Source organism: Epinephelus fuscoguttatus, linkage group LG1 (genome assembly GCF_011397635.1).
Source record: "Epinephelus fuscoguttatus linkage group LG1, E.fuscoguttatus.final_Chr_v1".
Classification (NCBI taxonomy): domain Eukaryota; kingdom Metazoa; phylum Chordata; class Actinopteri; order Perciformes; family Serranidae; genus Epinephelus; species Epinephelus fuscoguttatus.
The window spans coordinates 38,575,144-38,587,504 of record NC_064752.1 but is presented as its reverse complement, the minus strand read 5'-3'; the positions used below and the strand labels follow the sequence as shown (position 1 = coordinate 38,587,504).

Genomic DNA, 12,361 nt, shown 5'->3' with positions numbered 1-12,361 from the left:
TCCTCTAAAGGTAGAAAGATAATTCTACTCACAAAGCCAGATGGATGTTATCTGGTCTTTACAAAAAAAAAAAAAAATGGACTGGAGAAAAAAAGACAAACAAAAGACCCATCATGATCATTTTTTCCTTTGATTTTATCATAATCCCAGCCTCCCTTTCCTTCTGAAGGAAGACCCTTGTAACAGACAACTAAATGGTGCAGACATGACTCTATCCATCAGAGTCTTGTATCTGCTTTGACCCTCCTATTACCAGCCAGCTATGGTGTGGGCATGTACGCACAGCCAACTGCCCACCCATGAAGGCATTCACTCTCACCATCTCTTTACATCTGTAATCTCCACCCACCACTCCGCCTGGAATGTTTAACCCATGACCAACTTCCCCACTCTCCACCTCCATAATCACACACTAAAAACACCTGTCATCCTCTCACTGCAGCAACATGTGAGCTCCAACTGTCATACAATGTGATAAAAACAAACATACCTGTTTTACATCCTACGGTATAAAGCCTACAGTATACACTATACCGTAAAATATGAATTCTGTGCAAGGAAGACAACACAATCATTTCATGAACATTTGTTCTCTGAGAAGAAATTACGTGGAAATACTGTAGTTGCCATCTGGTATTGACATTGTACATGTGCTATACACAAACGGTGCTATCACGAATCTGTCTCACACAGTCTTGCTGAGAAACTCCAGCAAGACAACATATGTACCGATTTAGAAAACTTTGAGTTTTGCCTTTCCCACTCAAAGTCAACACAAACAACAAACAGTTGGCACTGGTGAAATGGAACAATGTCTTTTTTTTCTCTTCTATACAATTCATACAAAAATAAAAAATTAAAATTGCTCCAATGATAGCATCTTTTCTTCTGATTTTCTTGTTTCCATTTCATTTTGCACAGAGGTAGTGGCTATTTAGGTAAAGGGTAAGGGACAAAGTGTAAATTAAAAATCTCTCATAGAAAATGTTATTCATTTTTGACCAGAGGAATCTCAAAAGAACAAAATATAATACTGCAATCACATACAAAAGTAGTCCTTCATTTTGTACATTTTATACAGTGTTCACACTTTTTTTATCAATTTTCTCTCACACTTTTTTATTTTTTTTTGTGTTTCGTTTTTCTTCAAAAGGCAAGAACAGGGGTGTGTTTGGAGTAGCGTGATCCAGGGCCAATGGACAGTCTATGCCAGGGGGTCCACGAGGGGCTCCTCGTCTCCACGTGATAGCAACTCCTTCTTCTCGTCTGTGCTGGCCAGAGAGTTGCGGCTGTTGTGTGCTCCCATGTACAGAGTGGCATATACTGGGTTTGTGAAGTTGGTGGGCTGGAAAGGGACAAATATCATCCATTAGATAGATATATGTGCAGACTACAACATGTATAGAATCAAAATGTTTGTTCACAATAACTTCAGGAGAGAAACCCCCACGTCACACATATACAACGAAATGGCAGTGACAAACGCTACCGCAATTGGTTTGTTTTTAGCCACCTTAATAATTGCCCACCTAAATTTAAGTGTATATTATATTTAGAATATTTTAACTGCTTTACCTCGCCGTCAAGACAGCCCTTTCCAATGGGAAACTGAAGCTGTTAAATCTATCTATACCCTCTTCAAATCCAAACTCCTCATTTTACTTTGCAGAACAAGGGAGTTGCTGGTCTACCGCTGCCTCCATCAGTTATTGTGCTTGGTAAAGTAGTGAAAATATTCAAAATATAGCATACATGTAAACTGATACTGATTTTTGTAAATGCCTAAAATACACTTTGCTGTGGCCCTCGTCCACAGCAGTGCATTGTTAAATTCCATGCCGCTAGACTTAGTTTATCAAAGACCCTAACAAACAACACAGTACATAAAATAAGCACAGCAGAAATGTAAGCTAGGTCGAACTTTGTAACTTTAAATGTTACCATTATGGCTGAAAATTGCAGAGATGATGTTTATTTATGGGCTAACCTGGAAATTAACATCACCCTGGTTCCCTCATCAAAAAGCAAATGGGATTTTTCGATAGGATTTTGGATTATTGCAGAAAATAAGAAAAGGAGATAAAAAAAAAGTTCATGACAATAAAACAATTTGTTCAACAAGATAATGTCCACACATAAACACTACTTTTATAATTTTAGAAACATAAATGCAATCACCAGAAGTAATAAGCTAACGTTAGGCTGTAAACAAACTATGCTACAGTCGCATGACTTAACGTCGTTACCGCAATGAAATGACACTCTGTAGTCTCATTTGCGCACTTGTTGGGAACTGCCTTTTTTAAGACAACTAAAAGCTTCAAAATGTATGAGTGGGGTATTCACTGTTTTTATGTTGTAGGACAAAACGTGAAAGTCTCTTAAGTTTGTGTTTTGTCAGGCATCTAACCAAAAACCCACTGACTTCAAGACGAGAGAGCCAGGAGTGCTAAAATGCTAACTCATTTCCGGTTTTAAGGACTCGTTCCTACACCACTCTGTTAACAGAAATAAACAAGCTGCCAATTGCCAGCTGTCTACTCGGAAGCAGTTGTTGTTGTTAGAGTGACATCATGGTGATTTGGTCTTCTATGCACGTCTTGTATTTTTATCTACCTTATCGGGGTCGAGTGTGAAGTCAGCGTCTAGCAGCTCCCCGGCGTCATCATCCGGCTCGCCCTCGTAGATCTTGTAGGCAGGGTTTCCAATCTCAACATTCATGGCCCCGTTGGTCATCCTTTGGTGCTGGAAGCCCTTGGCCCTACACGAAATATGAAGAGCACAGTCATACCTTCGTGCTGTGTTCAAGGTTATAGGAGCCTCAACAGTGCAAGCGGGGACACAGCCACATGATGAAGGGAGGGAAGAGGCATCACATGACTCTCACCACCATCCAGGCTGAGGGAACTAAGCCACAGCACAGGCATCAACACAAACCCAGCATTCATGTAGCCCATGACAGATCCAGACACAGAGGACCTGGATACAGGACTGTTACTGTACAGAGTATCCTTTAAGACCACAATAAATCCACAATAGATCCTCCAAAATATGCTACGATGTCTGCATCGTCTTTAGTTTCTACCTCTGAGTAAATGCTGGATTTTTCACATTGCATTTTCCAATGTGAGCTTGGAAGAATGCTGTCACACTGTCACACTGTCCATCTCTCACTATGAGAGACACTACCACGATACAAACCACAGCACAGTACAGTAAGTACAATATATGGCACAGTATGATGGACAACATTATGACAGATCTACAGCACTGGAGTGCACAGACAGATCTATTCAATGAGTCTTTTCAATAGATCTGCCCTGGAGCTGCTCTGAGGAGGGCGATTACACAGGAGAGATACTGTAGGAGCATCTGAGAGAATGGCGCGACATTCACCACAGGACCAAACACTGCACAGCAAACCAAGACTTATGAGTAAGAGAGAGACAGAGAAAGAGAGAGCATCAGGATGAAGAACTGAATGAGGGTATGGAAGGAAAGTGTAACCCTGGCAACCGTTACCGCAAGCGTCTGGAGCCGGTTTTGCCGGGCCGACTAGACCTGAGGAGCAGAAGAGACGCCATTACGGAGAGGAGAGAAAAAGTGCAGAGGGAAGAAAGGAAAGAAGAAAGAGAAAGAAGGAGGGAAAGAGGGAATACAAAGGCAAAAAGCAGTCTCAAATGTCTTTTGTTTCCAATCTGTGCGTTACTCACCCTCTCATCCTTCTCCTGTACCAGAACAATGCTCCTGCAGCCAGCAGAATCAGCAGCAACAGCAGCAGCACAGGGATCACTATGGAGGCTGTGCCTACGCACACAAACACACACAAACATAAGAACAGTCTCCGGAGAGTTTTATTCCACTAAATGGACTTCTAATATTTATGTCATGGTCGTTGACATACGTCCGCCTGAACCTGAGGCACCGTTAGTGTTGGCTACGGACTCACAGCGATGCCCTGCCCAGCCAGGTGAACATCTGCAGGCACACAAGAAGACAGGAAATAGAGATATGAATGTATGCAGTGATACATTGGAGATATTCAGAGTCAAATGATAACAAATATAGCTGCAAACAGTGATTCCAGGGATTAGCCAACAGAAGCTGTTGGAATTTGAAAGCTGTAAAGGATTGAGACCTTTGACAGTTTCATATACCTGCATTAAAGATAACAAACAAGTTTTATGATGACCAGAGAAATGCTTACATTTACGACCAAATCTGTGCAAGGCCATGTCCTTCTTCTGCAATGCTGTCACCCCCTATTGCTCAGTTTAGTGATATTTGGACAAACTGTCACTGATGATTTATGGCCAAATTTTGCGCAAGGCCTATGCACGTTTGAAACGGGTGGCGCCCCCTATTGAGCAATTTCAAAATAGTTTTACATACATGGTTCAACGTTTTTAAGAAATATAACCTTCAAGTTTTGTAGTGGACAAACAACAAACAATTTCTGATTCGTAGTCTGATTTTTGTTTGGCCACACCCCTTTTTTTGCAATTGTAGTGCCCCTGAGATTTGAATGAAAACCTTCATTGTGTGTTTCAGATACATATTTGGACATTTCCTGCAAGTTTCATGATCATCGGCCCAACAGTTCTGGAGTCAGGTCTATTTATGTGCTAAGCCAAGCCCCCTTATAAAGTTCATTGGTCATACTGTATATCTTCAAAATCTACTGAGATACAAACAAGCTTTTGATATGTTTTGATATACTTAGTCCAATGATGATCCACAGAAAATTTGGTGGCAATCTGAGCTATGATTTAGGAGAGGATATCAAAAATGTTTTTTCAAAAAATTTAAAAATGGAAGAACATGTAGTAGACTTTAGTGGATCTTGAAGCAAAGTTACAGATAGATGTCTTTACCAAGTTTTGTGTAAATTGGACTAAGGGCGTAGTAGTTATGACTTTTTAAAGATGACCTTTAATTACAGCGCCCCTATCAGGTTGTTTAGGGTTATATTTGTTGAGCAACATTTGAAAATTGTAAGTGCCTACAATGTACAATCTCACAGGAATTTGCAAAACATTTTCAAAGAAAAATAAATAAAAAAAAACAGCACAAAAGCAATACAATTTCAGCTCTTCATGCTTGAACCCTAATTATAGATAAAAGTGCTGCTCCTCACCTGCACTCTGGAAGCCTGGTGTTGGGGTTTATAGAGCACTGGCCATTTGCACAGTACTCATTTGTATCACATGTGTAACAGCTGGGTTGAACTCTTCCATTTGTGCAGCTGTAGAAAACAGAAAAAAACTGTGAGTACACTGACTTTTATGCATGTGTAAGTTTGTTTGAGTTGAGTAAATAATGCATTTTACCGGCAGGAGAAGTCCCCTGTAGATGTGAAACTGTCGCTGGGAATACACTCGCCATCACGACAATAGTGACACTTGTCAATCTCACATGTGGTGCCGGTGTACTGAGGCAGACAGCGGCACAGTTTGGAGCCGTTTTCACTCTGTAGACATGTGCCTTTGTTCTGGCAGTGGCCTTCACAGCTTCCTGCTCATACACACATAAACATGTAAGTGCACTGCTTACACATGACATCATAATCTATTTAGATACTCCGACTGCAACAGAAATATCTGAACATTTTTAAACTTAGACAGTGGGAACACTCACTGTACTGGCACTGGTCTCCCAGGAAGTCAGATGGGCACTTGCAGGTTGGCTGGTTTCCGGTACTGACTGTACAGTTGCCTCCATTTTTGCAGTAATCCTTACAGGTGCGTAGGTTACAGTTTGGCCCCGTGAAGCCTGTCAGGCATCGACATGTGGGAGAACCTGTGGAGGGAAAGAAATATGAAGGGATAAACAGATGGAAGGCTAAACATAATTACATGAATCATATTAGTCATATGAGTCACATTACTGGGCCAACAGAACATATTTTAACATAAATGACAAAACCACCTTGCAATGTCCATGTCTTACCTGTAGGGGAAGGTGTGCATGTGCCTCCATTCTTGCAGTAGTCCCTGCACTGGTCAATCTCACATCGATCTCCTCCATAATTAGGCTGGCAGCGACACTTGGGCTGCTTGTGGGCATTCAGGAAACAGCTGCCACCGTTCATACACTGGATCAAGCAGGAACCGCTGGGAGGCGCTGCAGATGATGAAGTCACACAGAATGAGTTCAGATGCCAGTGTGTGTGTGTTTTGTCTGTGGGAGTGTGTGTGCATACTCACAGATAGGAGACAGTGTGGGAGTGGGCAGCTCCACACATGTGCCGTTGTCCAGTGTGCGTCCGTTGGGACAGATGCAGACTGGTCCGCTGGGGCTCAGCAGACACAGCCATTCACATTTCTTCCTGTCGCAGGGATTAGTCACTGACAAAGACAGAGAGAGAACCGGTATTTAAAAAAATAAAAAACAACCGTCTGCTTGCGTAACGTCTTTGTTTCGACTCACTCTCAGGTTGCTTGTAGCGGTGGTACAAAGCTATATCTGTGGCGTGGTTCATTCCAGTGGTCAGGTTCTCTATGGGGCCTTTGCCAAACTTATTCACTCGGAAGACATAGTTGTTGATGTAAGTGACACCGTAGATGTAGTCCTCAAAGACATCGATGCTGAAGGGCTGATGGAGCTCTGTGTGGAAAAGAGAGGAGATGTTGTGGAACCCTCACAGACAGCATACATGCCTCGTCTACCCACATGGAAAATGCAATTGTGTCTTGAATAAAAAAGACTGATTGTTGGTTTGAAAAACAACATGTATAGATTAAAGTATGTGCCACTCAACTGTTCTTAATGCTGTTTACAGCCACAACCACATCGCTGCCATTAAGCCTCACGCTGCAGATCAAGGAGAGTTTAGCATCGGCCCAGAACAGACGCTCGTTGAAGTAGTCCACCGCCAGACCTACAGAGAGAGAGAGAGCAGTGTTACAAAAGGTAGAGAGATTAAAAGACCTGTATTTAGTTCAGAACAAATGATTAAAGGAATACTTCATCCCCATCATCAGTTATTCACCCTGTGTTACGGTGAATTTTCAGTGAAGGAAGAATCAAAAATCAGAGAAAATTCTTGAACTGGAGTAAAGGGGAACCATGTTTAACAACACCAGAATCGGAATCGAAACATCTATTTACAAACTCTCACACAACTCACGCAGTATAATCCAAGCCTCGTTTATCCAGTCGTATGCTCAGTATTTCCCAAGTGTAACACGGGGTGAGTAACTGATGCACAAATGATTATTTGATAGAAGAGGTATTCCTTTGAGGAGATGTACTTATGCATGTCTGCATGTTTTACCAGTTGGCCATTGGATGTTTTCCTCCACCAGCGTCTCTCTCATTGTTCCATCCATAGCAGCTGTTTCAATCTTGGGATGGTTCCCCCAGTCTGCCCAGTACATTTTCCTAATGAAGGAAATGTTAAAGCTCCAGTTAACATTTATTTGTCACAATTTGCATTCTTGTGATTTTCTACAAGTAGCTACTGTAAGACCCCCAGGTCTCCCAAGACCTGCTCACCCTCTCTGGGGGTCGACCACGATGGCATAAGGCTCATCGATCATGCCGGAGATGAGGGTTTTGCGGTGGCGTCCTCCACTCAGCTGGGCCACCTCAATGACATCTCTACCAGAGTCGGTCCAGTACAAGTTCCCTGCCACCCAGTCCACAGCGATGCCACGGGGCATCTTCAAATCAGGAATCTGCACACAGGGACAGAAAAACAGCACTAAGACCCTCCAAAATTGCATACACACCTGCCTTGTTTGTTTTACATCATATGCCTGCATAAGAACAAGCACACACATGCACACTCACCTCCACGTTTGTGACCCTTGATTCACTTTGCCGTCGGTTGCGGTTACTATTGGGGGAGGAGGAGGAGGAAGGCAAATCATAAGAAGAAATCCGCCCTGTGTGCCAGTTCGTCCAGTAAATGCGGTTCGCCTTGACGTGCAGGTCCATGGCATCAATGCGAACGTTGGCATCGCCCTGAAAGACCTGCTCATAGCGCCAGTTTGGCATGGAAGGGTCCAGGCTACGTATTTCACTGTCATCAGCGATGTAGAGCACTTGTCTTGGAGCTGGGGATGCACAAGGAATTATGTCAGGCCAGGAAAAGGACAAAAAGATCATTGTAGTAGAGCAAAGATGTGAGAAAATGAAGTAAAATTCAGAATATGCAGAGTACATACATAAGCATGGAGAGTGTCAGTTATGATAGAAGCACTCACCATCAGCCTTGCAGGTGTCATTGATTCTGGTGAAGTACTTGTGGCAGCTGCACTTGTGGGAACCCTTAGTATTGTTGCAGATGTGGGAACACACTCCGAATTGCTGGCACTCGTTCTTATCTGTGAAACACCCCAAGGCCACATGATAACACACACACGTTAGAACAGCTAAGAGGTCAGTTTTGCCCCTCTTGTGTTTTCAAATGCATTAAAATAAAATGCCTACATCTCTGAGTTGATAGCTTTCTCTAAAATGGGTTTATTAATCATCTAGTGAATTATGGGGGATGTGGGGAAAAAAAAAGATTATTAACAGTATACCTCAAACCTGTTGTCTAGTTACGCCCCTTTTTTTGTAGTCAAGACGACTTTTTGATTGCGAAACAACACGTACCCTAAACTTACTGTAGGCTAGGCAGAGAAAAACTTCTTCACATACCTTCACATCTGTTGCGTCCATTGGACTGGAAGCCGGGTTTGCAGGAGCAGAAGGAGTCGGTGCCATTCACCACACAATGAGCTTCGTCTCCATCTCCGCACACTGTCCTGTTACTGCGGCAGTCGTTCAGCACTGTGTCTGCAAGCGCAGAAACAGGTTGCACGCACTCACATCGACACCTACGCAGAATGTAAGCTATCCATACTGCGACACAACTCACCTTTCTTATTGCAGTTGATTTCGTCAGAACCATAATCCTCGCAGTCATTGAAGTAGTTGCAGCGCAGGACAGGGCTGATGCAACGGCCGCTGGAGCACTGGAACTCATCTTTTTGACATACAGGTTTGGAAGGAAACGATGCTGGAGGAGTACAGGGGTCACAGAGAGGTCATTATCCTAATTATTATGTGCATAAGTCAGCCCAATCCATGATTAAGAGTCCTATACTATTGCAGTTTAAATATAATGCTTTCTTGAATTGCAATGTGACTTTTAAGCAAGTCAAGAGACACAAACTCACGGCAATTGACTTCATCGCTATTGTCCCCACAGTTGTTGACACCATCACAGCGTTTTGATAAAGGCAGACACACACGATCATTATGACAGCGGAACTGCCTTGTGGGTGGGCACTGGAATTTAACTAGGGGACAGAGGGAGAGAAACATCAACACAGAAAGAAGATTCCATCCAAGCAAGGTGTTAAGTGGTCTAAGGGAATACTGTTGAAATGCAGAGAGTCTCACCACACTCATCTGGATTCTCATCTGAGTTGTCTCCACAGTCATCCTCGCCATCACACTTCCAGCCCAGGGGTTTACAGAGAGTGTTGTTGCACTGGAACTCGTCCAGGGGGCAGTGTCTATCCACTGAAACACGGCAGTGAGAGAAGAGGAGAGAGGGATGAGTGATATATAGCATACGCTGCTGATACATAAGCATCCGGGAGAAAAAGAGTATGTTCCTTACCACCGCCGTCACATTTCTCCTCATCACTGCCATCCAAGCAGTCAACATCAGCATCACAACGCCAGCGGATGGCGATGCAATGGCCATTTTTGCACTGGAACTGATCACTGTCACACTTCACATCACAGTCATTCTGGAACAAAAAAAAAAATGAGTGCCTCTAGTGTGTCCGATTCAAAAGCAGAATGTCAATCAGGAAGGAAGTTGATACCTCATCTGAACCGTCAGCACAGTCGTGATCCCCATCACATTTCCAGCGCCCGGCAATACAACGGCCGTTTGTGCAGGAAAACTCGCTCTCTGAACACTGACGAGGCACTGAGGACAGAGAGAAGAAAGCTTAGGAAGGAGTGTGAGAGGAGGATGGAGCAGGAACAGAGTGTAGAGGCGAGGAGCAAGGAGAGGCGTAAGGAAAAAAGAGAAGAGAAAGGTGGGAATAGAGCAGACTGCAAAAAAAGAGTACAGGGTGCTCTGCTGAGAGCCAGACGTACATGAATAAAATAGGGTGATAATTCACATCACAGGATTGACTCATGGGGCACAGAGGTGGGGATGGTGCAACATTCTATGCTGTATGAAGCAGAGGAGCTAGTGGGATTGAAAAAGGAAGGAGAAGGCTTACAGAAGAAAAGAGAAGCTGGGTAGAGTGGAGGGGGCACACCAAGGACTGGGGAGCTAAGGTTGTGGATGGTTGAGCTGAAACTGTGAAAACACCTACCTCTGGCTCACATCAACAGGCCAGTGTGAAATGCAAAATAGACATGAGATGATGTGAGATGTGCAAATGGCCACAGAACTAATCAAAGCAAAAAAGAAATCAAAGTCTCAACCATGCATGTGGTTGAGAAAATCTAAGGAACGAACACACAGTGAAAGGTGAACGGTGCTTATCACTCTAACCCGCTGCATCTGAACAGTCTGATCATTGTAGAGCTTGTATTATACTTTAAAACAGTGCTTTCATACACACGATGAGTGGTGGATGTGTGAGTGGGCAAAGTAAGAAAGAAACAGGTGGAACTTACCACACTTGTCTTCATCAGAGTTGTCCCCGCAGTCATTGTCATAATCACATTGCCAGCGGCCGGGCACGCAGCGGTTGTTCTTGCAGCGGAACTGGTATGGCTCACATGTCCGCTCGTCTGAACACCAAACAAACAAGATAAGTACAAGCCCTGTTACCCACTTCCTTTCTTTCTCCATCCACCACTCTGTCCTTACCGCACTCTTCCTTGGGCTCATCCGAAGCATCTCCGCAGTCATCCTCTCCGTCACACTTCCAGCGCGCCGGGATGCAGCGCCCTGAGTCCTTGCAGCGGAACTCATCCACACCACATGTCATCTGAGCTGCAATAGAGAGGATTTATTGGATTAGAAGAATTGACACCAGACATGGGAATGCAGGCTTATTCACTGTGTTTCTGTAACAGAATTAACAGATAACAGATAACAGTGTTATTATTAAGCTTCAGCAATGATTAACTGAATAACGAAGAACTGAATAATGAGGCATTAAAGAGACAGTTTGGCTCTTTTGAAGTGGGGTTGTATGAGGTACTTATCCATAGTCAATGTATTATCGACAGTGTGTGGCAGTCAGCATGCCCCCAGTTTGGGGAAGCAGACAGTAGTAAAGACACAGACGCTACGCAATGTTCTGCTGTGGACAGGATCAACAACAAAACATATTTTAGCCACCTAAAAAAAATTCTCACCTAAAAAAATCCATATCAGTTTAAGCGTACACTATATTTAGTACATTTTCACTGTTTTACCTTGCCGTCAGACTGCGATTTCCTACGGTAACTGAAGCTGTTATATTGCTCTCTTGAAAACCAGACTCTATTAAGAAAAACAGTAATTTTAGCTCACTGAACGCAGGAGCTGCTGGTTTACCACTGCCTCTATTAGTTGGTTTGTTTGTGTTATTGTGTGACTTTGGTTTTTTAAACGGTAAGTTTGGATTCACCAAAGTCGTACAATAACACAAACAAACCAACTGACTGAGGCAGCGGTAGACCAGCAGCTCCTGTGTTCAGCAGGTTAAAATTTCTGTTTTTCTCAATGGAGTCTGGTGGCTTTGACAGGGGCGTAGATGGGAACTGAAGTGGCTTCCCCTGTAGGAAAGGGCTGTCTGTGTCAAAGTAAACCAATGAAAATATTCTAAATATGGAGGACAGTTTAAACTTTTACCAATATTTTTGGGAAGGACTTTTTTTTAGATAGCTAAAAGACGTTTTTGCTGCTGCTGCCCTCGTCCTCAGTGGTACATGGCTTAGCTTTCATGGTGGTACTCCTGTCTCTTTCTCCAAACTAGGGGCGACTGCCATCTCCTGTGCATAATACACTGATTATCCGAACTATCTCTTTAAGTCAGAATCAATCCTCTCCTGCAGTCAGTTCTGTTGTGGCTGTATAATTTTAGGTTTTAAGTTTCCTCTGTTATTTTGTTTTTCATCTACTACTGACATCCACAGCCTCCCATCACTACAGTCAGTCAGGTCCCATTAGATAAACATGTGGATGCTGTGGAGGAGACTTATTTCTGAAGCAGAGGTGTTGTTTTGTACAGAAATAATGAACTGCGTCTTACTGCAGTTGGCAGGCTCATCAGATCCATCCACACAGTCATTGTCCCTGTCACACACCCACACCCGTGGGATACAGCGCTTGGTGATAGCACACTGGAACTGGTTGGGGGCACATGTCACTTCCGCTGCACAAGAAATAGAGACAGTTACT

The 12,361-nt window shown here is 43.4% G+C and overlaps 1 protein-coding gene across 1 annotated transcript in view; it reads right to left on the bottom strand.

Moving 5' to 3' along the window:
• Positions 1-57: 57 nt before the first annotated feature.
• lrp1aa (low density lipoprotein receptor-related protein 1Aa) overlaps positions 58-12,361 on the bottom strand; it is a 120,690-nt gene continuing 108,386 nt past the window's right edge. The window contains exons 66-89 of the mRNA XM_049581894.1: positions 12,213-12,335; positions 10,841-10,966; positions 10,645-10,761; positions 9,831-9,937; positions 9,620-9,752; positions 9,397-9,519; positions 9,171-9,293; positions 8,870-9,010; positions 8,650-8,787; positions 8,211-8,330; positions 7,795-8,060; positions 7,498-7,679; positions 7,277-7,383; positions 6,761-6,880; positions 6,430-6,606; positions 6,207-6,347; positions 5,950-6,123; positions 5,638-5,799; positions 5,331-5,514; positions 5,138-5,245; positions 3,905-3,978; positions 3,714-3,807; positions 2,617-2,761; positions 58-1,345 (exon numbers count right to left, since the gene is read on the bottom strand). Coding sequence (XP_049437851.1) covers positions 1,205-1,345; positions 2,617-2,761; positions 3,714-3,807; positions 3,905-3,978; positions 5,138-5,245; positions 5,331-5,514; positions 5,638-5,799; positions 5,950-6,123; positions 6,207-6,347; positions 6,430-6,606; positions 6,761-6,880; positions 7,277-7,383; positions 7,498-7,679; positions 7,795-8,060; positions 8,211-8,330; positions 8,650-8,787; positions 8,870-9,010; positions 9,171-9,293; positions 9,397-9,519; positions 9,620-9,752; positions 9,831-9,937; positions 10,645-10,761; positions 10,841-10,966; positions 12,213-12,335 — 3,326 coding nt within the window. The 3' untranslated portion in view covers positions 58-1,204. The remainder of the gene's footprint in view (positions 1,346-2,616; positions 2,762-3,713; positions 3,808-3,904; positions 3,979-5,137; positions 5,246-5,330; positions 5,515-5,637; positions 5,800-5,949; positions 6,124-6,206; positions 6,348-6,429; positions 6,607-6,760; positions 6,881-7,276; positions 7,384-7,497; positions 7,680-7,794; positions 8,061-8,210; positions 8,331-8,649; positions 8,788-8,869; positions 9,011-9,170; positions 9,294-9,396; positions 9,520-9,619; positions 9,753-9,830; positions 9,938-10,644; positions 10,762-10,840; positions 10,967-12,212; positions 12,336-12,361) is intronic.